General features: G+C 40.2%; 1 protein-coding gene across 1 annotated transcript in view; it reads right to left on the bottom strand.

The window, feature by feature from the left end:
* LOC133541827 (choline transporter-like protein 2) overlaps positions 1-17,040 on the bottom strand; it is a 95,778-nt gene extending 78,738 nt beyond the window's left edge. The window contains exon 1 of the mRNA XM_061885455.1: positions 16,869-17,040. Within this exon, the coding sequence (XP_061741439.1) occupies positions 16,869-16,896 (28 nt within the window). The 5' untranslated portion in view covers positions 16,897-17,040. The remainder of the gene's footprint in view (positions 1-16,868) is intronic.
* Between the last annotated feature and the right edge of the window lie 10,725 nt (positions 17,041-27,765).

The raw sequence follows: 27,765 nt of genomic DNA, 5'->3' as shown, positions 1-27,765 counted from the left end.
TGATTAATCAGAAATATCAAGCAGCTAAAATGTGCCAAACATGGAAAAGTGTGGAGACGACGTTCTGCATTTTTCCCATCATTTAAATAATTTTTACCAAGTTCAGAGAGCAGGTTGAGTTGTGTGTGACCATGTCTGTTGACATTTTGTGTTGGTTGGATTTTTTATTTTTTTTGCACCATGACTTGGGAAGGTTGTTAGCTTAGTTAGGTCATATAAGTAAAATGCTGTGTTTTCTTCCTCTCAGACTCCCGGAATTACCCACATTGTCTGCTAGATGATGACATAATAGCAGCATCAAACTTGTGAAAAGATTAAAATGAATGCAATTTCCTTGTGGGTAGGTTTCCTTATGAAACTCTTGACATCTTGCACATGACTTCTCACAGGCCGAATTAAAGACAACAGCGGGCCGTTGTTTGGACACCCTTTTTTGGAGTAATAATATGGGGTAAAATAACAACAACAAATAGATCAATAATGTATTTTGTAGTGCAACTGTCCTTTCCTTTTTGGGGTCATCAAAGCAAAACAATCGCATTATCCATCCATCCATTTTCTACCGCTTGTCCCTTTCAGGGGTTGTGGGGGATGCTGGAGCACAGTAAAATGTGGCATTATTACTTAGTAAACCATCTTGCAAGAAGCATAAACAAGAGGAACCTACAGCGGAGGCCTCGCCATTTGAAGTTCCTTGGAGTAGGATTCGGACTCGGCTGTCTATCTGGCAACCTCAGTCATGGAGAGTGGGGGAGACTACACAATTTTGACCCTGATTGCAGTGCCATTTCTGTTCGCATTCTTACACATGGCACCTTTAAGTTAGAGGTTCTCTATGAAAACATAAGCTGACTGAGTCGTAGGCAGACCTTACAGACTTTATACCAGGGCTCTCAAACTCAATTTACCTGGACGCAGAGTCTGGGTGAGGCTGGGCCGCAAGAAAAAAATTCTTTAAAAAAACGTTGCATACTCCTCAGCATGTCTAGTTGTATAATGACGTTTCAAATTGTATTCCTTGTGCACCGCAACTTTCTCTGTGTAAATAAGACACGTCGGGGTCGCCCCTGTGCTCAACAAAGAAATATTGCATCTCCTAATTTTCCTGGTATTTTCTTTGCTCATCACTAACCTTTCTCTTCACTGCAGGCTTTGAAAAAGACATGTTTGGGGTTGTGGAATATATTTGTATTTAGCCGACGCACGGAGAATAATGTTATTTCCGCAATGTGTGTTGTTCCGCGTTTCCTCCTTACAGCAACTCGGCGGTCTGCGTATAATAGCTGCGAAAGTACCAGGATAGCAAACGCAAAAAAGTGACGGCTCCCGCAGTGTTATCCGGCGCCATATAGAAATACATGTAGTGTTCATCGTGTGAGGCAATGCAAATTAAACAAAAAAAAAAAACAAATATCGGTGTGAATTGGTCCAGGTTATCGGGGACTGTTATTACTGACGGACAGGTGTCGCAGTGTGACTGCAGCCAGGCATATAAGAAAATCATCGTCTCCATGGCAACGTCTGTGTCACTTTCACTCACTTGCCGCTTTTCCACTAACGTAGGGGTAGGCAACCCAGAACGTCCATCCATTTTCTACCGCGTATTCCCTTTGGGGTTGCGGGGGGCGCTGGTGCCTATCTCAGCTACATTTGGGCGGAAGGCGGGGTACACCCTGGACAAGTCGCCACCTCATCGCAAGGCCAACACAGATAGACAGACAACATTCACACTCACATTCACACACTAGGGCCAATTTAGTGTTGCCAATCAACTAGGGGTGTAACGGTACACAAATATTTCGGTTCGGTACGTACCTCGGTACAGTAAGAAAACAACAAAATATACATTTTTTGGGTTATTTATTTACCAAATTTGTAAACAATGGCTTTATCCTTTTAACATTGGGAACACTATAATAGTTCTACCCACGTTAATCCACATTAAACTGCCTCAAGTTGTTGCTTTGATTAAATAAAATGACAAAACCTTTCTTCTACATATAAAAAGTGTATCATTAAACAGTTTCAAGTCAACTCATCATGCTTAATTTATTACAGCATTTGGGAAGCCTGTAGTTGACTTTTATTATACACACACACACACACACACACAGCAAAATGAGCTAACATAACGCTAATTAGCCTTCACCTCAACCCAGAACTATGAGCGAGCCGAGCTGCAGTTTAAGTTTCTAGAAGGTCAACGGGCTCATAGTGACTTTTGTAATAGTTGTGACTGGGAAGTGTTTATATTTTGGCGAGTGTACGATGTCAGCTGCTCTCCTGCTAAACACATATCTGCTCATCTCGTCGCCGGAGCACTGACTCCATGCCTTCTGAATACGCACTGCTGATTGGCTGTTACATCAGTCTGAATACGCACTGCTGATTGGCTTTGTATGTAACCAATCAGATGGTTGTGTGGGCGGGACAATGCTGGGTGCTCACTGCTCAGACAGAGGCAGAAAGCAGAGCAGCTTGTTAAGACTTTAGTTTACAAACTCGTTCGATACACCCTCGTACCGAACCGAAACCCCCGTACCGAAACGGTTCAATACAAATACACATACCGTTACACCCCTACAATTCCCAGGTGCATGTCTTTGGAAGTGGGAGGAAGCCGGAGCACCCGGAGGGAACCCACACATTCACGGGGAGAACATGCAAACTCCACACAGAAGGATCCCGAGCCCGGGATTGAACCCTGAGTACTCAGGACCTTCGTTTTGTTAGGCAGACGCACTAACACCCAGAACGCTAAAAGAGCCATTTTGGACCCAAATAACACAACACTGTCAAGCGCCATTAATATAAAACTTGTGGGCCAAACTAACATTAAACTTTTATATAACGTCTCGCGTGTCTGAGACCCCTGCTTCATACCATTTTTAGGGTGCAGCTGTTGCCAGGCCTGTGTCCCACGTGTCTTTTATTACAGGGCCTGGGGAGTTTTGTCCAAGTTTAAGATCTTGCCAAAGAAACACCGCTATGATAAAGACCTAAACCTACATTAAAACACACTTAGATTCGTTATAAAGTTCACTTTAAGGCAGTATGGTCGAATAACTGTTAAAAGGTGTCTATCATAATGCTTATAGCAACCCTGTAAGTCTTAGTTTGATGAGACGTGTGTTGTTTAAACTGCATGGACAAGACCTCGACTACGACAAGGACTACAACACTCAACTGTTGCAGAGTCTCAGCTTTGTTTTTCTGAGAGTTGGCAATAACCCTAAGTAGCAGACTCCGTGATTCTGTCTGGGTTTTTTTTTGTTTTTTTTTTAAAGCGTACTACTAAGGATTAAAGTGGAAACAGGTGGCTACAATTATGAAGAGGATCTTGATTGTTTCAGATCAGTGGGTTAAACAAAAGTGGGAGTGAAGCAAAAAGAAAACAGTATAAATAGGCCAGATCTTGAAGATCATGCAAGCGTGAACAAACGGCACCAAGAAGAAAAAAAAGGTCAAAGAGGATTTGAATCATGTTTCAAAGCACTCTTCTAAATATGGCTTATAATTACAGCTCATCTGCAGCAGGGCATGGCCGCTTCAGATCCTTTTTTTTTTCGGTCTTTTTACTCAGTCTGAAATTACTCCATCGTGTGAAGCCCACAGCTTGGCAATGACAAGCTTTCTTCCATGGAAACTTACAGCTTTGTCCCAACATTGTGGGGAGTGTGTTTATTAGTTTTCTATCTGACTGCAAGAGCTTACTTCTCACTCTTTCCTTTCACAACAAAAGTCAAAACAAAGAATCTATCGAAAATCTAAACGGTGCAAATGTTTCTTTTTTATTTCAGCTAACATTTTTATCTGTTCAGCCATCATTGGAGTATCTAGAGTACCTACCGTATTTTTCGGATTATAAGTCGTTCGGAAGTATACGTCGCACCGGCCAAAAATGCATAATAAAAAAGGGCAAAAAACATATATACGTCTCACTGGAGTATAAATCGCATTTTTGGGGGAAATTTATTTGATAAAACCCAACACTAAGAATAGACATTTGAAAGGCAATTGAAATAAATAAAGAATAGTGAACAACAGGCTGAATAAGTGTACGTTATATGATGCATAAATAACCAACTGAGAACGGGCCTGGTATGTTAACGTAACATTATGGTAAGAGTCATTCAAATAACTATAACATATAGAACATGCTATACGTTTACCAAACAATCTGTCACTCCTAATCGATAAATCTCATGAAATCTTCTTCCTCGATGTCGCTTCTAAACAACTCTGCCAACTCCAAAGGTATGCGCCGCTTCCTCTTGTCATTTTCTGCTGCATATTTCACTACGTCCAGCTTGTAATCTGCAGTACATGATCTCCTTTTCGGTCCAATTTTTGTTCAGCCCTTCCCAGTTTTTATAATTTACCGCCAACGATGAAATGATCCATCTTAATAGCTACGGCAGTAGCATATAGCATATAGCAGTTAGCATTCCATGACCCACAAAGCACTTCTGCCATGACCCTCCCCTGCCGAATTCTTATTAGTTGACGTGTGTGTGATGATTGCTGACATTTTCTTCGTCTCTTCCGAGACTGAGATAAATAATGTTATTTGATATTGTGTAATCTGCAGTACATGATTTCCTTTTTGGTGCCATTTTTGTTCAGCCCTTCTCAGTTTTTATAAATTGCCGCCAACGATGAAATGACCCATTTTAATAGCTACGGCAGTAGCATATAGCATATAGCAGTTAGTATTCCATGACCAACAATGCACTTCTGCCATGACATTCCCCCGCCAAATTTTTATTGGTTGACGTGTGTGTGACGATTGCTGACATTTTCTTCGTCTCTTCCGCGAATGAGATAAATAATATTATTTTATATTTTACGGTAATGTGATAATAATTTCACACATGTCGCTCCGGAGTATATGTCGCACCCTATGGAACTATGGAAAAAACTGCGACTTATAGTACGAAAAATACGGTATTTTATGTGACGTTTAAGTGTCAAATATCGCCTTTTTAAATGAATGATGTGGACAAAAGGTATGTTTGTAATGTAAATGTGATGTGGGTTTTACTCAAGTTCCTTCTAGAATAATCCAGTCTTTGCCACACAGGTGCCTAATCAGTTTTTATTGGATTGTCAATAGTCAGCTGTTTTATTGATTCATGCAGGCACACATTTTCTTGGTTAATAGCTTTTTGATATATGTCTATTTTGTTTATAAGTATAGATTGTTGCCATTGCAAAAAAAATGTTGTTGTTTGGGCCCTAGAGGGAGGTACTCCTAGCCCGGGGGTCAGAATCGCGGCATACGGCTTTTTAGGGCCACCCTAGATGTAGCTATGGCAGTAGCATATAGCAGTTTCACACTTAGATGTGTGAAAATGGAAAAAGATGAAGAAAAATTATAATTTTGTTTTAATATATTTTCTTTAGGGGAACAGACACGACACAAACCTTCCTAATTGTTACAAATCCCACTGTTTATTAGTAAACATGCTTCACTGATGAGAGTATTTGGCAAGCACTGTTTTGTCCTACTAATTTCAGCGATCCTTGTACTCATCGTTTGTTTACATGTACAACTTACTCCGACACTGCCGCAGGTAAGCGGGTTTTATGCCACTACTTCTATGTCTCATTTTGTCACTGCCGCAGAAAGACGGGTTTTATGCCACTCCTTCTTTGTCTCATTTTGTCCACCAATCGTTTTATGCTGTGCGTGAATGCTCAAAGGTGAGCTTTGTTGATGTCTTTGTTTTGCTAATCAGGCATTTTTAGGCTAGCTGTATATACATTTTGCATCATTATGCCTTGTTTGTAGGTATAATTGAGTTCATTTAATTTTCTTCACTTATATCCTTTGAGGATTTAATTTATATTTGCATTTCTCATGACACACGGGCTGCATTTCTGATAGTGTTTGCAATGTTGTTCCAGACAACAGCAAACGTTAGTTACCCAGCTTGCAAAGATTGTAATAAATCCATAGAAGAGGACAGCATGCCATTTCCTTTAACTAGGACACACACTTCTATCCCTTTGGCCGTTTCGTGCCAGTAATTTTCAGAAGTTATCTCATCCTGTGAGAAGCTTCCGTTTTTACTAATGTTTTCCAATGTTGCTAAAATGTGTAGAATACAAATACAACATTTCCGTAATATAGACACTTACATCACATGTTGCCTTCATTATAACACTTATATAAGACTTTTAATTTTTTGTGGTTCCAGAAAGGTTTTATTTTTTTAATTTTTGCTCCAATATGGCTCTTTCAACATTTTGGGTTGCAGACCCCTGTCTTAGCCAATTAGGGCCTTGGCTTTATGCCCACATTGCTAACCGTTCCATCCAAAACGTCATGGCTATTCTAAAAAAATAAATAATAATAACTTACATTTGATCTTTAGTAGAAATGTTGTATTTTTGTTGTACCATATGTATTTTTTTTTTTTTTTTTTTTGCAAAATACTGTAAAAACAGTGACAGAAAGCATACTTAAAACTAATTGGCAATGGTACCATTTTAAATTATTGAAAAAATGGGACTGATAACTGATTATTGAAAAACTTCGGGACTGACTGGTGCCAGCCAGCTGGCTAGTTAAAACGCTAACATGAATACGAGACATTAACGCCTTTCCCTATTAACAAACGACATACCCTTATGTGAACAGATATTAACACATTGCTGTCTGAGCAACTAAACAAGCTACTCAAATTTGCACATTGGAAGAGTGAAGAGCAGAGTGATTGTTCTGTACTACGAGACGGATGTGTAGGTTGTACCAAAGACTATAAAAATGGGGCCCATTACCTCCTTGCTTGGCACTCAGCATCAAGGGTTGGAATTGAGGGTTAAATTATCAAAAATAATTCCCGGGCGCGGCATCACTGCTGCCCACTGCTCTCCTCACCTCCCAGGGGTTTACCAAGGGGATGGGTCAAATGCAGAGAATAATTTTTACACACAAAGTTGGTAATTTAACTTTAACTTAACTTTAAAGTTTTGTAATTAATCATAAATATCTATCAGCTAAAATGTGCCAAACATGGAAAAGTGTGGAGACGGCGTTGTACATTTTTCCCATCATGCTTAAGTATGTAATTTTGAATTTTTTACCAAGTTCAATGAGCAGGTTGTGTTGTGTGACCATGTCTGTTGACATTTTGTGTTGGTTGGATTTATTAATTTTTATACGATGACTTGGGAAGGTTGTTCGCTTAGTTGTCGAATTTCACCACACCTAGTATGTGTGTGAAAATCATTGGCACTTTAACTAACTTTTTTTTACAATGCCTTAAGTACTACTGAACAGAGTAGGACACCACAATGCCCGCCAGGAATTATAAATAATAATAGATTATATTTTTTACACACTTGTTTTAATTGAAAAAAATCTTAAAAGTGCTATAGTACAAACCCACATTTAAAATAATAAACCATAAGCCTTTAAAAGACCAAAACACTCTCAATGAAGCATACATAAACATAAAACATGCAAAATAGTAGGTTTTCTCTAGTCTATTTGTTTTAGTTATTCAAAAAATTGTTGTTCAAAATATTTCCATGTGTGTATATAAGTACTTTTTGAGCACAAACAACAATATCGCGATAATAATGATAATGACATTTCCATATCGGTACATCCTCAAGTCACTATAGCCATTGATGCACAGACAAACAAAACAGGACACTGTGAAACATTAACAGTATTAATAATATTATTCAGAGGGAAAAAAAGTGACTCCTGATACAAATCACTATGTTATCATCTCAAATGACTGTGATAAATAAGTACAAAAGGTTTTGAAAATGAGTATGTTTCGCGATCTTATTTCTGTAAGTGTAACACCCCCCCATGATGTTCAACACATCAGTCATGTTTTCAAAGAATTGTCAGACAAGTCACCTACTGATAATGCGTCTGTGCTGAAGTATGTGGAACACGCCCATGCACTGCACAGGAAGGACACAAAACCAGGGTACCCATCAGCATAAGATACAACAGTGCACTTGCGCAGGCGGCCATTTAGGCTAGAACTGCAACAGTATATAGTGTAGTTCATTTTTTTAAAACATTTGGAAATGAAAATTGCTTACAAATTAACTTGTCGTATTATCTGGACTATAAACTTCTACTTTTTTCCCCAAGCTTTGAACCCTGTGGCTTATACAAAGGTGCGGGCTAAGCTATTGATTTTTCTTCACTAACGGCTAAATAATGGAATGGATTCAGCACGTAAATCAAACAATATACTAGAATGATCCACCTTAGGAAGGGGTCAACAACCTGAAATGTTGAAAGAGCCATAGTGGACAGAAAATAAAATATAAAAATCTGTCTGGAGCTGCAAAAAATAAAAAGCCTTATATAAGTGTAATAATGAAGGCAACACATTATGTAAGTGTCTATAATAGCCTTTATATCCTACTATCAAAATAACTGTCACAGGGTGATGCAAATCTTTGTTGACAGAAATGTTAAAATGTATTAATTATTCTACACATTTTTACAACATTGGAAAACATTAGTAAAACGGACTGCGATGAGGTGGCGACTTGTCTAGGGTGTACCCCGCCTACCGCCCGAATGCAGCTGAGATATGCGCCAGCGACCCCCCCGCAACCACAAAACAGACAAGCGGTAAAAAATGGATGGATGGATAGTAAAACGGAAGCTTTTTAAAAGGTGATATAACTCCTAGAAGTTAAAGGCCTACTGAAACCCACTACTACCGACCACGCAGTCGGATAATTTATATATCAATGATGAAATCTTAACATTGCAACACATGCCAATATGGCCTCTTTAGTTTACTAAATTGCAATTTTAAATTTCGCGCAAAGTATCCTGTTGAAGACGTCACAATATGATGACGCGTGCGCGTGACGTCACGGATTGTAGCGGACATTTTGTTCCAGCCCGATCCCAGCTAAAAGTCGACCGCTTTAATCGCATAATTACACAGTATTCTGGACATCTGTGTTGCTGAATCTTTTGCAATTTGTTCAATTAATAATGGAGACGTCAAAGAAGAAAGATTTAGGTGGGAAGCGGTGTATTGCGGCTGCCTTTAGCCACACAAAAAACAGCCGGTGTTTCCTCGTTTACATTCCCGAAGGTGAAGCTTTACTATGGAACAGAGTTGTTCAAGCGAACATGGATCCCAAACACATGTCAACCGGCAGGTTTCGGTCAGAAAATGGTGGTAATAAGTCGGCTCTTACCGTAGACATGAGCAGAGCTTGCGTCGTTCCTCGTGCACCTGTCAAGGAGGCAGCTGCGGACTCTCTTGCCTCCTCCAACCGGCCGCTCCCGAACAAACTAAGTATTATGATGCAATATGTATTTTACATAAAGCTAGCCTAAATCAAATATGCTTGGTTAGCTCTCCAACAAGTCAATAACATCAACAAAGCTCCCCTTTGTGCTTTCACGCACCACATGAAAAGTTTGGTGGACAAAATGAGACGAAGTAGAAGTGGCATATAACAAGTCTTTGTGAGAGCGTCGCAGTTTGTATATTGTACATATTACATATTGTTATGAAGGTGTCTGTTACTACATTTTATACATATATATATATATATATATATATATATATATATACACTCACATTCACACACTAGGGACCATTTAGTCTTGCCAATCAACCTATCCACAGGTGCATGTCTTTGGAAGTGGGAGGAAGACGGAGTACCCGGAAGGAACCCACGGGGAGGACATGCAAACTCCACACAGAAAGATCCCGAGCCCGGAATTGAACCCAGGACTACTCAGGACCTTTGTATTGTGAGGCAGACGCACTAACCAATATATATATATATATATATATATATATATATATATATATATATATATATATAAAATTGCAGTGTCCATATTGTACATATTACATATTGTTATGAATGTGTCTACGCTACGTTATATACTTGCAGTGTGTATAGAAAGCATTTTTATGTAGGATTTTGAAGTTGTCTTAGAGCAGGGGTCTCAAACACGTGGGCCGCGAGACGTTATTTTACGGCCCGCACCTTGATGTGAAAATTTAATGTTGGTGCGGCCCGCGGGTTTTATATGAATGGCGCTTTACAGCGCCATACTTGTATACCCTTGATGTTTTCGGGAGACCGAATTTTCAGTGTCCCTCCAGTTGTAATCATACTCCCGAATTTTACCCAAACAGCAATATAAAGGGGGCACCGTGAAAGCACTGCCTTTAGCGTCCTCTACAACCTGTACTAACAGCGTGCCAGCCCAGCCACATGTTGTATTTGGCTTCTGTAGATGCAATAAGCGACTGCAAGACATAGTTGATCAACAGCCATACAGGTCACACTCTCAGGGTGGCCGTATAAACAACTTTAACACTGTTACAAATATTTGCCACACTGTGAACCCACACCAAACAAGAATGAAAAACACATTTTGGGAGAACATCCCCACCGTAGCACAACATAAACACAACAGAACAAATACCCAGAATCCCATGCAGCCCTAACTCTTCTGGGCTACAATATACACCCCCGCCGACCCCGCCCCCTAATGTCAATCTTGTTTGGTGCGGGTTCACAGTTGGCGCATATTTGTAACAGTGTTAAAGGTTGTTTATACGCCCACTTTCAGTGTGACCTGTGTGGCTGTTGATCAAGTATGTCTTGCAGTCACTTCCGTGGGTAAATGGTAATGGTAAATGGGTTATACTTGTATAGCGCTTTTCTACCTTCAAGGTACTCAAAGCGCTTTGACACTATTTCCACATTCACCCATACACACACACATTCACACACTGATGGCGGGAGCTGCCATGCAAGGCCCTAACCACGAACCATCAGGAGCAAGGGTGAAGTGTCTTGCTCAAGGACACAACAGGCGTGACGATGTTGGTAGAAGGTGGGGATTGAACCAGGAACCCTCAGGTTGCTGGCACGGCCACTCTCCCAACCGCGCCACGCCGTCCCTGTCTGCAGAAGCCTCATACAATATGTGACTGGGCCGACACACTGTTTGTATGGTGGAAAAGCGGACAAGACGGCAGGTTGTAGAAGACGCTTAAGGCAGTGCCGTCAAGGCACGCCCTTGACCGGGTGAAAACCAGGAGAATGATTACCTCGGGAGGGGCACAGATATTCGGGTGTTTCCCGGAAAGATCGCGAGAGTTGGAAAGTATGTAGCTAGGGCGGGAAAGCCACTCAAAAGAAGGTGAGATCACTAAAAAATGCATGTTAGATTTTTTAAAGAAATCTTTTCTTGCGGCCCAGCCTCACCCAGTTTCTGCATCCAGTGTCCCCCAGGTAAATTGAGTTTGAGACCCCTGTCTTAGAGGCTTTGAAGGCGACAGCTGACTGCTGTTAGCCGCATCTTCCAAGCGTTTTTTTCACAATATTTAAAATCCTAAAAAAAGGACGTGTTCTTGTCTTTCATAAAGATTAGTGAACGATAGGAAAAATTCCCAAAAAAAGGGCAGTTCCCCATACAAATGAATATATTCATGTTATTTCACTTTCAGTTACAATAAACCTACTATAAACATAATGTTCTATTCTTTGTGAGGAGTAAACCTACAAAAATGGATCAAATACATATTTCCTTATACTTCCCCCGTGCCTTTTAGTAACCCCATGTGAGGAGAATATGTACTGTTGTATTTAACAACATGTACAGGGTATGTCACTATGAAAACATACAGTAGCCTTTCAAGGGAAAGTTCTGTATATTTTTATCTTTACGGTTTTAAGGTTTATTATCATTGTCATTCTCCATATGTTATAAACGGTGAACCAGATTCAGAGTGACAACTAGTAGTTAAGGCCAGGAAAAAGGGCCACATGCGTGACAATTTTGGAACACGAGAACAGAGAGCTGACAAGTTCATGTAAAAGGTCTTCCCTAATCAGGTCTTCCCTAATCAGCTGGATCCTATACAAAGCTGGACATCAGCCTAATGCAATTGCCTCCTGCCATACCCATGTGAGGAATGTACCGGCAATTGGACGAGCAAAAGATATATTGGGACACAGAGCGGCACACTTTCCAACTTTGTGTTCCTGCAGTTCCGAGTGAGACTGGGACACCAGACTCCGCCAAGAAAGCACGCCACTTCAGGAAGCAGAATAAAATTGAAAGCACTTCGGGCACCAACTGTAATAATCTGTGCAATATGCAAGCAGGTGTGCGCAATAGTGTTTAATGTGTTTTACTTTTGTGGCTGTATGTAAAGAGGGGGCCGCTGAGGTGGCAGCTGGTTGCAACAGCTCTTTTGTGTCCTCCATGTGCTTTAATGTTTCCCTTTTTGTTTAGTTTTTTTCACTTTTTTGCTACTTTTAATAAGTTTTTGTAGATTTTTTTTTAATCTGCTTTGCAAGCACATAATTTCCCCAATAAAGTCTATTCCTGGGTTCGCCAGCCCGTCAATCTCGAACTTTGGGACTCGATCTTTGGGACTCTACTGGTGGATCCCAAAAATCCATCCATCCATCCATTTTTTGACAGCCAAAATAAGGAAATATATTAATTAGGACTGTAAAAAATAAACAAGTTAACTCATGTGATTAATCACACCAAAAAAATCACGCACACATTTTTGACCGTACACGCTTTTACCTTAACCGCCATACCACCACATGGATGCAGATGTCAGTACAAAAATGAGTGAACAGACTGTTGTGGCTTACTGGCAAATTTCACTCCAAATTACAGCCTGAAAGAACTTTCGATGAAACTGTTATCAATTTTTGTGCAAAAAAGTGACATTTGGATACATGCAAATAATCTTATTAAAAAACAATCATTTGTATATACATGTATATATATTTATATATATATATACACACACAAAAAAAAATATATATATATATGTATACACACAAATATATATATATGTGTACACACTCATATATGTATATATAAATGCAGATAGTCTTATTAAAAAAACAATCATTTGGCAACCTATATGTGAGTGTGTATATATATACACACACACATATATATATATATGTATATATATATATATGTATATATATTTTTTAATAAGATTGTTTGCATATGTATATAAATATGCTAAACAGTCATTTGTCAGCCTATATGTGTGTATATATATATATATATATATATATACACACACACACACACACGCACACCTACACACACACACATATAGACTGTCAAATGATTATTTTTAATAAGATTATTTGCCTTTATATATACATATATGAGTGTGTACACATATATGTATACATATGTGTGTGTATATGCACATATATATGTACACACACATTTGTGTATTTATACACACACACATATATATGTATTGTACACATTTATATATATATTATACACACATATGTACATATATACATACATATATACACACATACATACATATATATATATATACATATATATATATACATATATATATATATATACATATATATATATATATATATATATATATATATATATATATATATATACATACATACATACATACATACATACATACATACATACATAGGCAGGGTTAGAGCTTGCCTTGTTTCATGGCTAGGACCAGGGATCTTGGTCTCAAGGAGGTTGGTGACCGCCAGTCTATCCTATTCTAATATGTAAGTGAAATGTTATTATCCTTGGCTACAAATTTTGTTATCCTTTGTCTTTTATTCAAAGACGAGGGACCTGGACCTCGTCTTTGAATAACAGACATTGCAGTTGAGAAGATGACATCTTCAGACGATGACATCATCTCGACTGCAAGATGATGTCATCTTCTTAAGATGACATCATGTCGACTGCAAAGGCCACGAGGACCACATAAATCCTTGATGCAGCTGAAGTCATCCACAACAATGCTCAACAACACCGTCAAGCATGGGGGTGGTAGTATGACGCTCTGGGCCTGTTTGCTGCCAATGGAACTGGTGCTTTACGGACAGTAAATGGGACAATGAAAAAGGAAGATTACCTCCAAATTTTTCAGGACAACCTAAAATCATCAGCCTGGAGGTTGGGTCTTGGGCGCAGTTGGATGTTCCAACAGGACATTGACCCCAAACACACATCAAAAGTGGTAAAGGAATGGCTAAATCAGGCTAGAATTAAGGTCTTAGAATGGCCTTCCTAAAGTCCTGACTTAAACGTGTGGACAATGCTCAAGAAACAAGTCCATGTCAGAAAACCAACAAATTTGAACTGCACCAAGTGTGTCAAGAGGAGTGATCAAAAAGTTAACCGGAAGCTTGAGTGATCAAAAAGTTAACCGGAAGCTTGTGGATGTATTTACTTCACTAAATTATGTATAGTGTATATATCACTAACAATGCAGAACAGTTGTGTCCCACCCCGCTCTTATTACATTGTGTACACAACGTGTGCCGTGTATCTACCGTACACAAGAGACACGTTGCTTTTCACCCAGGGGTGTCAAATGTACGGCCCGAGGGCCCGGATCAGGCCCGCAAACAGGTTTTATACTGCTAAGTATAAAAATTAACCTGAGATTTTGGAATGAAAGAAACTACTGTTCTGAATGTGTCCACTCGATTTCAAAATAGTAATTCTTTGTATCTTTGTAGATCAGGGTTCGGCAACCCCCGGCTCTTTGGTCACTCTGATGTGGCTCAGCTGCATAATCAACGACCCCCCGATTATTTCGGGAGGTTTCCGGAGTTTGGTGCCTCTCCCGGAAATCATTCGGGGACAGGGGCGGTATAGCTCGGTTGGTAGAGTAGCCGTGCCAGCAACTTGAGGGTTAGAGGTTCGATTCCCGCTTCCGCCATCCTAGTCACTTCCGTTGTGTCCTTGGGCAAAGACACTTTACCCACGTGCTCCCAGTGCCACCCACACTGGTTTAAATGCAACTTGGATATTGGGTTTCACTATGTAAAGCGCTTTGAGTCACTAGAGAAAAGCGCTATATAAATATAATTCACTTCACTTCACAACATCCTCCGGTCTACAATATTGAGTGTGTGCCGTGATGGATATACTTTTAACTTCCTCTTTAAGATATCTGCTTGTCGGCCGGTCGCATGCTATACGCAGCTCTTGTCAACTCACGCACATACCTGCAAGGCATACTTGTTCAACAGCCATACAGGTTACACTGAGGGTCGTAATATAAACAACTTTAACACTCCTACTAATATGCGCCACACTGTGAACCCACACCATACAAGAATGACAAACACATTTCGGGAGTATATCCGCACTGTAAGACAACATAAACACAACAGTACAAATACCCACAATCCCATGCATCCCTGACTCTTCCTGGCTACGTTATACACACCCGCTAGCACCAAACCACGCCCCCCCTCCCTCTGTCCGTCGGTTGAGGTGGGCGGGGTTGAGGGGGGCGGGGTTTATATATCAATGATGAAATATTAACATTGCAACACATGCCAATACGGCCTTTTTAGTTTACTAAATTACAATTTTAAATTTCCCTGGAGTTTCGTCTTGGAAACGTCGTGTAATGATGATGTGTACGCAAGACGGCACGCCTTTTTAGGAAGTATGAGCTCTACGCACACACACAGCTAAATGTTGTCTGCTTTAACGGCATAATTACACAGTATTTTGGATATCTGTGTTGCTGAATCTTTTGCAATTTGTTCAATAAATATTGGAGAAGTCACAATAGAAAGATGGAGTTGGGAAGCTTTAGCCTTTAGCCACACAAACACAAGGTGATTCCTTGTTTAAAATTCCCGGAGGTGAAACTTTACTATGGATCGGAGCACGGTCAAGCGAACATGAATCCAGACCAAATGTCAACCAGCAGGTTTCGGTGAGAAAATTGAGGTTAAAAAGTCGCTTCTTACCGTAGAAAAGCTGAGCTTGGCCCATCCAAGAAGCTGCCATTGACCTCCCTGAGACATTGGCGTCAACACACCCGTGGATGTACACTTCCGACTATCAGGTAATATTAAACTCACTAAAACACTAGCAACACAATAGAAAGATCAGGGATTTCCCAAAATGTTCCTAGTAAATGTGTTTAAAAACATCAGAATCGGTCCCAATGCAATCGCGTTTTTTTTTAACTTGTTTTTTTTATTGATTTATTTTTTTTTTCTCGTCCGTCGCTATCAATATCCTCAGAGACTAATCTTTCATCTTCGCTCAAATTAATGGGGAAATTGTCGTTTTCTCGTTCCGAATAGCACTTTTTGTTGGAGGCTCCCATTAAAATCAATGTGAATATGTGAGGAGCCCCCACACTTGCAACGTCACCGTCTGCGACTACCGGTAGAGGCAGGGCTTTTCTCTTAGCATCGACAATTGTGAACTTTATCGTGGATGTTCTCTACTAAATCCTTTCAGCAAAAATATGGCAGCATCGCAAAATGATCAATTATGACACATAGAATGGACCTGCTATCCCCGTTTAAATAAGAACATCTCATTTCAGTAGGCCTTTAAACAAAGAAAACAATCTGTCTTTATTTTTAAATTATCGTGCCATGGTTTTACCAGTCCGGCCCACTTGGGAGTACATGTTTCTCCCCTGTCTAAAATTAGTTTGACAACCCCTGTTTTAGCCCAATTACTTGGTTTTAGTAACATTACAGCAACAATCCTCCAGGGCTTTGGAACTTTTTATGGAGGGCTCGGGACATCGTTAAAATAGAGGTGGTGACGTCATTTATGGATTCTGTTTTTATTTTGAAGAAACAACAGCCAAGTTCCGAACGACTACCAGCACGAGCGCTGGCTGGCATAGACGCGAAAGTGGCACCAGCTAGCTAATAAAACGCCAACACACGACTTTGTATCCCGATAAAAAAATGGAGATTAATGCAATTTACAGTGTCTGAAATTACAGTAGCTAACGCGTAACGTCGCTTCAATAGTGCTGGCTATCAAGTCAGCGTATGCAGCTGTTAGTTACCGTATTTTGTTCTCTCCTCCAGTTCCATGATGTCAAGACGTTTCTTCGCACATCAAAGTGCTCATAAGGAGCCGACTTGAGCTTTTATTTCCAGCGTTTGCCTTCAAGGACTCGCGTCCATTTGGACACAGGGCGAAAGTCCGCTCCAAAATCTTCACAGCCCTACTACCGTTTAAAGGGACGTCCCTCCAGGAGAAAGCCGACCAATGAAAGTGCGGTAAACAATGACTGACATAAAATTCAGCCAATTAACGACAGAAGGCGGGGCTACGGTATGTTTTCTTTCTTCACATCAGTACGGTTAAGTGGCAGAAGCGCACATAATTGCAGCTACCGTAATATAGATCAAAAGTTGTCACAAAAATATGAATGCATTTACACGCACGAATATATTCATTGCATGAAATACTTCAAATTAAATAAATCGACTAAGTATATATTGGGCCAGTATTGTCGATACCGATACTTAAGGGGGTGTCGAAGTTGTCGCATAGTATAACGAGGTAAAGTTTGAAGATCTTGTTTTCTGCTATTTCAATACGTAAATCAAATCTTTTATTTTTTTTTATATAGCCCTTAATCAAGAGTGCCTCAAGGGGCTTCACAAACTCACTCACCTGAATTTATTAAATTGTAAAATTAAAAAGGTTAATTTGATTAACGGTTTAAATGGACGTCCCTCCAGGAGAACGCCGACCAATGAAAGCACGGTATACAATGATTGACATAAAGTTTAGCCAATTAACGACAGAGGGCGGGGCTACAGTATGTTTTCTTTCTTCACATATGTACGGTTAAATGGCAGAAGCGCACGTACAGATCAAAAGTTATCGCAAATTATAAATGCATTTTCACGCACGAATATTTTCATTGCATGGAATACTTCAAATTAAATAATCAAATAAGTAAATATAGGGCCAGTATTGCCGATACCGATACTTAGGGGGTGTCGAAGTTGTTGCATCGTAGGGAGGTAAAGTTTGAAGATATTGTTTTCTCCCATTGCAATACGTAAGTAAAACATTTTATTATATTTTTTATATAGCCCTTAATCACGAGTGTCTCAAAGGGACTTCACAAACTCACATCACCTGCATTCATTAAATTGTTAAATTAATAAGGTTAATTTAATTAACCGTTTAAAGGGACGTCCCTCCAGGAGAACGCCAACCAATGTAAGCGAGGTATTTAATGATTGACACAAAATTCAGCCAATTAAAGACAGGAGGCGGGGCTACGGTATGTTTTCTTTCTTCACAGCAGTACGGTTAGCAGAAGCGCACATAATTACAGATCAAAAGGTGTCACAAAATATTAATGCATTTACATGCACGAATATTTTCATCGCATGGAATACTTCAAATCAAATAATCGACTAAGTAAATGTAGGGCCAGTATTGCCGAAATCGATACCCCCTAATTAGGGGCCGGGTGTCGATGAGTTGTTGCATGGTAAGGGGGGTGTAACTGTTGCAACTAATAATTATTATAATTTGAAGGGAAAGGAAACCTTCAAATAAATCCGTTAAAGAAAGCCATTGTGTCAGTGCTATTTGAAGGGAGTTACACGGTTGGAAGTTTGAAGTTTGAAGATCTTTTTTTCTGTCATTTCAATCAGTAAGTTAAAAAATACGTTTTGATTATGAATATAGAATAAATATAGGCTTTAATGTTCAATAATAAGGTTGCTTGACTCAAATTAAGAATGTCTGAGATGACCTTCACCCACCCACTTTCAAAAATACTAAACAGCTCGTTCCACCTGTGTGTAGCATTAAATTGCTTCTATGTGTTAAACCAGGGGTGTCCAAAGTATGGCACGTGGGCCAATTTCGGGCCGCGACTTGTCTTTTATTCGCCCTCGACAGACTGTTTTTTTTCTTTAACTCATCCTTACCCAGCGTATGTCTACTTGTAGAATGTTTGTCTAATCTTTAGCTCGTTTGTGGAGAAAATTAAATTGTGTTTGTACATGTGCAATGACAATAACAAGCATACCATATGAATTCGAGCTGAGCCGGAAGGCAAAGCTCTCAATTTACCGGTCGATCTACGTTCCCATCCTCACCTATGGTCATGAGCTTTGGGTGATGACCGAAAGGATAAGATCACGGGTACAAGTGGCCGAAATGAGTTTCCTAAGCCGGGTGGCAGGGCTCTCCCTTAGAGATAGGGTGAGAAGCTCTGCCATCCGGGAGGAGCTCAACGTAAAGCCGCTGCTCCTCCGCATCGAGAGGAGCCAGATGAGGTGGTTCGGGCATCTGGTAAGGATGCCACCCGAACGCCTCCCTAGGGAGGTGTTTAGGGCACGTCCAACCGGTAGGAGGCCACGGGGAAGACCCAGGACACGTTGGGAAGACTATGTCTCCCGGCTGGCCTGGGAACGCCTCGGGATCCCCCGGGAAAAGCTAGACGAAGTGGCTGGAGAGAGGGAAGTCTGGGCTTCCCTGCTTAGGCTGTTGCCCACGCAACCCGACCTCGGATAAGCGGAAGATGATGGATGGATGGATGGATCTTTAATGTACAAAAGGGATAACATTTTTCTTTCTCTGTGGAAAAAGTTTGGACACCCCTGAGTTATACGATGACATCTGTTAATCCATTTTCTACCGCTTGTCCCTTCTAGGGTTGCGGGTGGCTGGAGCCTATCCCAGCTGCACTCAGCCGGAAGGAAGGATATACTCTGGACAAGTTGCCAATTCATTAGAGTTATTTAATTTTGACAAATTTCACTCTATTGGTTGGAATTATTCTGAAATATTGACTGTAATTTTACCTTGACACTTTGTATTTATATTTTGTGTTACATTCTTCCCTTAAATCCGGGGTCGGCAACCCGCGGCTCTAGAGCCGCATTCAGCTCTTTAGCGCCACCCTAGTGGCTCTCCGGAGCTTTTTCAAAAATTTATGAAAAATGGAAAAGGATGAAGGGAAAAAATATATTCTTTGTTTTAATATTGTTTCTGTAGGAGGACAAACATGACACAAACCTCCCTAATTGTTAAAAAGCACACTGTTTGGTATTAAATATGCTTCACTGATTCGAATATTTGGTGAGTGCCATTTTGTCCTACTAATTTTGGCGGTTTTTGAACTCACTGTGGTTTGTTTACATCAGGGGTCACCAACCTTTTTGAAACCAAGAACTACTTCTTGGGTACTGATTAATACGTAGGACTACCAGTTTGATACACACTTAAATAAATTACCAGAAATAGCCAATTTGCTGAATTTATCTTTAATAAATGAATATATATAAATGGGTATTTCTGTCTGTTTTTTATAGAGAATAAATGATGAAAAAAACTTAATTGAACGGTTTAAAAGAGGAGAAAACACGAAAAAAAAAAGAAAATTAAATTTTGAAACAGTTTATCTTCAATTTCGACTCTTTAAAATTCAAAATTCAACTGAAAAAAAATGAAGAGAAGAACTAGCTAATTTTAATCTTTTTGAAAAATTCAAAAAAGAATTTATGGAACATCATTAGTAATTTTTCCTGATTAAGATTAATTTTATAATTTTGTTGACATGTTTTAAATAGGTTAAAATCCAATCTGCACTTTGTTAGAATATATAACAAATTGGACCAAGCTATATTTCTAACAAGGACAAATCATTATTTCTTCTAGATTTTCCAGAACAAAAATTTTGAAAAAAATCAAAAGACTTTGAAATAAGATTTTAATTTGATTATTAGATTAGATTAGATAGTACTTTATTTATTCCGTCAGGAGAGTTCCTTCAGGAATATTAAAATTTTCAGCACAATCCCATTCAAGTTTAGACAAACATTACAGGGAGACAGAACAGGATCGCTGACGGGTCTGCCGGCTTCCAGCGCCCCTTACAAAAAAGATGAGATATAGGTAAACAAGGAGGGGGAATAGAAGATTAAAACAAAATTTAAAAAAAATCGGTCTTAGCCTGGGCCCTGGAGAGGAGGTGCAGACTGAGGCCTAGGGAAAAAACAACAACTCATAGCCATGGTACAGATCCCTCTTCCATGTGTGTAAGAGGGAAACATCAAACATCAAAGAACACAGAGGACATTAAAGACATTAAAGCAGCAGATACAACCAGACACTTCTACATACTAGCTATGAATAAAAAGTAAAAGAAACATATCCACTGTGGTGGCCTCTGGGGTGTTCCACGCCATCGTCCGCTGGGGTGGAGGGAGCTTAGCCAGAGACAGGAGCAGACCCAACAAAGCAACCAATACAGCCGACTCCATTTTCGGCCTGTGTCCAGTCCGCATGGATGAGCGAGGATACGTCCAAGGTGACTGAGGTGTCCGACACCTGCTCACCCAGCCAAGACACCGCGAAGCCTCTCCGTCCCAGCGCTCAGTGCTAGGTCCGCAGCCCTGTCCCCTCATCCGCACCTCCTCCAAACTCTGCAGTCCTGTCCCCTCATCCGCATCTCCTCCAATCCCTCCAAACTCTGCGGTCCTGTCCCCTCATCCGCATCTCCGCCAGTCCCTCCAAACCGACTCCGGTGTGGCAGACACCCAGCAGCTGGTCTCCATGGCCAAAAGGCTCCCGGGAGGCAGATCCAGAAGTCCACAAAAAAAAGCACCACAGAGGTCACGAAAGTGGCACCCCTTGTCACACAGTCCCAAAGGGTCCCGGACCAAAAGGCAAAAAAATATTATAAGACATGAAAACAAGAGGGAAACACAAAAGGATGACACAAGAGCACAGAGCTCCTGCCTACAGCAGCCACTACAGCAGCGCCATCTTGGAAAAAAAAAAAAAAAATACAGATTGTCTAGATATACCAGAATAATTTATTAAAATTTTAATCATAATAAATTTGAAGAAATATTTAACAAATATTCTTTGTCGAAAAAACAGAAGCTAAAATAAAGAATTAAATTAAAATGCATTTATTATTCTTTACAATACAAAAAAAAAAAAATACTTGAACATTGACTTAAATTGTTTGGAAATAAGAGGAGGGAATTTAAAAGGTAAAAAGGTATATGTGTTTAAAAATCCTAAAACCCTTTTTAAGGTTGTATTTTTTTCTCTAAAATTGTCTGTCTGAAAGTTATAAGAAGCAAAGTAAAAAAAAAAAAAATTAAGTGATGTGAAGACCAAGTCTTTAAAATATTTTCTTGGATTTTCAAATTCTGTTTGAGTTTTGTCTCTCTTAAAATTAAAAATGTCGAGCAAAGTGAGACCAGCTTGCTAGTAAATAATTTAAATTTTAAAAATAGAGGCAGCTCACTGGTAAGTGCTGCTATTTGACCTATTTTTAGAACAGGCCAGCGGGCTACTCATCTGGTCCTTACGGGCTACCTGGTGCCCGCGGGCACCGTGTTGGTGACCCCTGGTTTACATGTACAACTTTCTCCGACTTTCTAGGACTTTTTTTATGCCACTTCTTTTTCTGTCTCATTTTTTCCACCAAACTTTTAATGTTGTGCGTGAATGCACAAAAATGAGTTTTGTTGATGTTATGGACTTGTGTGGAGTGCTAATCAGGCATATTTGGTCCCTGCATGACTGCAAGCTAATCGATGCTAACATGGTATTTAGGCTAGCTATATGTACATATTGCATCATTATGCATCATTTGTAGCTATATTTGAGCTCATTTAGTTCCCTTTAAGTCCTCTTAATTCAATTTATATCTCATGACACACTATCTGTATGTAATATGGCTTTTAAATTTGTTTTGCAGCTGTTTTGTTTTTGGATTTTTGGTCCAATATGGGTCTTTTAACATTTTGGGTTGCCGACCCCTGCCTTAAATGATCATGTTTACAGTGATTGTTTTATTTGTATATCGCTTTGGATACAAGAGTCTGCAAAATACTAAACAGAGTACCTGTCAGAACGTAGACTTTGGTGCAGTTTTCGGCGTGGCTAGTTTTCCCGAGATGCAAAATAAGGTGACGGGACATGGCGTGAAGGTAAATACATGTTTTAATTATACTATAAAATTGCAAACAAAACTAACACTAAGGCAGAACTGTGAACATAAAACAAAAACACTTACGGTGATGAGAGCAGAGCAGCATGAACTATGAAAATTGCACGAAGCGGTAAACATGGCATGAAACAGAGTGAACCAGGCATGAAACAATCATGGTCGTTGGTCGTTCTGGCGTCATGCCAGAACGACCAACTGAAAAACCAGGCTTAAATAGATATGTCATGATTGACAACGGGTGTTACTGTTATGCTGATGACACCCAACTCTACATGCCCCTAAAGCTGACCAACACGCCGGACTGTAGTCAGTTGGAAGCGTGTCTTAATGAAATTAAACAATGGATGTCCGCTAATTTTTTGCAACTTAACGCCAAAAAAACGGAATTGCTGATTATCGGTCCTGCTAGACACCGACCTCTATTTAATAATACAACTTTAACATTTGACAACCAAATAATAAAACAAGGTGACTCTGTAAAAAATCTGGGTATTATCTTCGACCCAACTCTCTCCTTTGAGTCACACATTAAAAGCGTTACTAAAACGGCCTTCTTTCATCTCCGTAATATCGCTAAAATTCGCTCCATTTTGTCTACTAAAGACGCGGAGATCATTATCCATGCGTTTGTTACGTCTCGTCTCCGATTACCGTAACGTATTATTTTCGGGTCTCCCCATGTCTAGCATTAAAAGATTACAGTTGGTACAAAATGCGGCTGCTAGACTTTTGAAAAGAACAAGAAAGTTTGATCATATGCACTTAAGATGTGACTTTAAGGTTTTACTACTTACGTATAAAATACTACACGGTCTAGCTCCATCCTATCTTGCCGATTGTATTGCACCATATGTCACGGCAAGAAATCTGCATTCAAAAGACTCCGGCTTTTTAGTGATTCCTAAAGCCCCAAAAAAGTCTCCGGGCTATAGAGCGTTTTCCGTTCGGGCTCCAGTACTCTGGAATGCCCTCCCGGTAACAGTTCGAGATGCTACCTCAGTAGAAGCATTTAAGTCTCACCTTAAAACTCATTTGTATACTGTAGCCTTTAAATAGACCTCCTTTTTAGACCAGTTGATCTGCCGCTTCTTTTCTTTTTCTCCTATGTCCCCCCCTCCCCATCATATACAGTCGTGGAAGTAACACATTATGTGGGTGTTATGTACATGAGGGTAGGAAGGAGCCGACACCACAAAGGAACTCTGGTTCCCAGGTTTATTGTAACCTTTGATGATTGTGTGGGATGTGTATGCTACTCTATGTGTTGGATGCTGGATTAAGTGTAAAACTAACCATGTAAATAATGCAAGAGGATGTTGTACATGCGTGATGGGTGAAATTTTCGTCAGACCCAAGAGGATAGGCACCAGGTAGTGATGGGTGCGGCAACACCGATGCATGCGTCAAGCTCAAAGAGAAAAACCCTGCGTCGGTATGCGTACCGCTTTTGGAACGTCACGTGACCGATCATGAGCTGTTTCGGTCACGTGACCGATACGCGAACTGTGTCGAACTGGCACCTGCGCGCCACCCTGTGGTTATGAGGAAGCGCATCTGTCAACGAGATGCTGCTGCAACAGAATCGCCGCACTTCTGTCGTTGGTCATTTGTCATTTATCGTCGTCAGAGATCATGGAGCAGCCTCAGGCAAAAAGAAAGACTTCCGCCGTGAAATTATAACTGAGAAGAGAAATAGTCTAAAATTTAATACGTTGGAAAAACTGTTGTTTTTTTTTAATAAAAATGTGTTAAAAAATAATAATAATAAATTCCCAGTCCACAAGCATCCTCATGTTATGATACATGTTCACATTATTTATTGACTGTATCTAAAAAAGATACAAATATATTTTTATCTTAATGAAGAAATGAAATAATCCAAAATGAAATACAATGACTTGGTTTATATTATTGTATATACTAGGTCATAAAATCAGTGTCAGTTGAGTCAGTCCATAGGTTGCCTGTAGGGATTTTTAATGTCCAGCAGATGTCAGTATTTAGTTACACAGTATCAATACAGTTTTGCAATGTGTCAAAATGCCTCATCAACCCATCACTAGCACCAGGGAAGTCCGGGGACAGGCAGGAGGTCCAGGGCAGCAGAAGGCAAGCAGCGAAGTCCGAGTCCAGGCGAGAGATCAAGGATCGAGGGAAGCAGTCCAAAATCCGGGCGGAAGTCGAGATACAGCGCACGGGACAAAACGGGCACTGCAAGGAGGACAAGGGACATAAGTCAACAAGGCAAAAGGGGGCACGAGGAACAAAAAGGCGAGGACAACGAGAGGGAAGCCAGAGACGTGAATGCTTACTACAAGAGTTAACGACGTTCCAAGGAGTGACTGGGTCTTATGCTGTCTTCCTGATTCCTCCCAGGTGTGCTGATTGCTGATAGTCTACAGCTGCGGCGAAGCGTGGGCGTGAGGCGTGAGGCCCTTGCGGGGCCGTGTCCTGGCATGCTGCCAGACGGAGTGGGGGATCTTGCTGAGGGAGGATCTCGGGTTCGAATCTGCGCCGTGACAGTGGGTCTATACACAGTGTGAAACCGCGCATCTGAAGTAATAGTAATCACCTGCATTGCGGAAAGTGTCTTTGTTCTGTATGGGGCGGTATAGCTCGGTTGGTAGGGCGGCCGTGCAAGCAACTTGAGGGTTGCAGGTTCGATCCCTGCTTCCGCCGTCCAAGTCAATGCTGTTGTATCCTTGGGCAAGACACTTTACCCACCTGCTTCCACTGCCACCCACTGGTTTAATTGTAACCAGTGGGTGGGCAGCTGGTGCGGAACTCTGCTGCTCGTCTGCTAACACAGACCCGCAGACGTGAGCACATCACCCCAATATTAGCGTCCCTTCACTGGCTCCCTGTGCGTTATCGAATCAATTTTAAACTCCCTCTATTTGCTTTTAAATGTCTAAACAACCTCGCGCCAACATATCTCTCCGACCTCTTTCAGCCTTACTACCCCACCCGATCCCTAAGATCAGCCGATCAGCTGCTACTGACGGTCCCTGACAGAAGGCTGAATCAACTTAGAGGTGACAGAGCATTCGCCGCTGCTGCTCCCAAGCTCTGGAATGACCTACCTCTGAGTGTTAGACAAGCCTCCTCTCTTCCTATTTTTAAATCTCTCTTAAAAACATACTTTTATTCCTTGGCTTTTAACATTAAGTGATATCCATCCTGCAATGGCACCCCATTATACACCTGCTGTGAACCTGTTTTTATGTTTTATTTATTTGTTTTTTATCATGTTCTGTTTGTGTTGTGTTGTTTGCTCGGTGCTCATATTATCTTTTAACCTGTCCATTGTACAGCACTTTGGCTACCCCTGTGGTAAATTTTAAAAGTGCTTTATAAATAAAGTTGATTTAATTTAACTTAGATATTGGGTTTCACTATGTAAAGCGCTTTGAGTCACTTGAGGAAAAAGCGCTATATAAATATATTTCTCTTCACTTCACTATTATTATCACGTATCTGTTACTGTCTGTCTGTCTGTGTTGGCCCTGCGATGAGGTGGCGACTTGTCCAGGGTGTACACCGCTTTCCGCCCGAATGCAGCTGAGATAGGCTCCGGCACCCCCCGCAGCCTCGAAAAGGACAGGCGGTAAAAAATGGATGGATGGATATAAACACCTGAAAAGTCTTTATATCAGCTAAAACCACCAACCTGTTTCACTGGTTTCAGAATAAAACCAAATTCTGTCTTACCCAACAATGTTAGTATTTGAATATTGTTACTTGGAGACTTATTACTGGTTACAATCATACTGTTAAGAAAGCATTGTTCTATATTTTGCCTAAAATGAGAGTGCATCATAATCAGCGGGTGAATTTTTGTTTTAGGTGGGGCCAAAATTTTGTAAACCAAACCCCTGTAGGGAAGTCATCCTCCCCCATAAGATTTTTTTGTGATTTTCACATACAAATATTGAAGATCTTTGCTCCTTCTCAACTCTGTAGTAATATTCTTTTCATAAAATACAACCAATAGTACGTTACTGTTAAATCTTACTTGTGAAAAGTAATCTCCCGATTCCTATTTTCAACAGTCCACTCATTTGAGCAGGAATACGCTAAACACCAGCCAGGATTCTTTGATGTTTTCTACCTGTCCAATGTCAGTTTAGCATCTTTGTTTTCTACCTGTCAACTGTCAGTTTGGCATCTTTGTTTTCTACCTGTCAACTGTCAGTTTAGCATCTTTGTTTTCTACCTGTCAACTTTTAGTCTAGCATCTTTGATTTCTACCTGTCAACTGTCAGTTCAGCATCGTTGTTTTCTACCCGTCGACTGTCAGTTTAGCATCTTTGTCTTCTACCTGTCAACTGTCAGTTTAGCATCTTTGTTTTCTACCTGTCAACTGTCAGTTTAGCATCTTTGTTTTCTACCTGTCAACTGTCAGTTTAGCATCTTTGTTTTCTACCTGTCAACTGTCAGTTTAGCATCTTTGTTTTCTACCTGTCAACTGTCAGTTTAGCATCTTTGTTTTCTACCTGTCAACGGTCAGTTTAGCATCTTTGTTTTCAACCTGTCAACGGTCAGTTTAGAATCTTTGTTTTCTACCTGTCAACTGTCAGTTTAGCATCTTTGTTTTCTACCTGTCAACTGTCAGATTAGCATATTTGTTTTCTACCTGTCAACTGTCAGTTTAGCATCTTTGTTTTCGACCTGTCAACTGTCAGTTTAGCATCTTTGTTTTCTACCTGTCAACTGTCACTTTGGCATCTTTGTTTTCTACCTGTCCACTGTCAGTTAAGCATCTTTGTTTTCTACCTGTCAACTGTCAGTTTAGCATCTTTGTTTTCTACCTGTCAACTGTCAGTTTAGCATCTTTGTTTTCTACCTGTCAACCGTCAGTTTAGCATCTTTGTTTTCTACCTGTCAACTGTCAGTTTGGCATCTTTGTTTTCTACCTGTCAACTGTCAGTTTAGCATCTTTGTATTCTACCTG

The sequence above is a fragment of the Nerophis ophidion genome, linkage group LG23 (assembly GCF_033978795.1).
Source record: "Nerophis ophidion isolate RoL-2023_Sa linkage group LG23, RoL_Noph_v1.0, whole genome shotgun sequence".
In the NCBI taxonomy this organism is placed as follows: Eukaryota; Metazoa; Chordata; class Actinopteri; order Syngnathiformes; family Syngnathidae; genus Nerophis; species Nerophis ophidion.
Note: the sequence above shows the minus strand (reverse complement) of the source record. Positions and strands in the feature narration are given on the sequence as shown.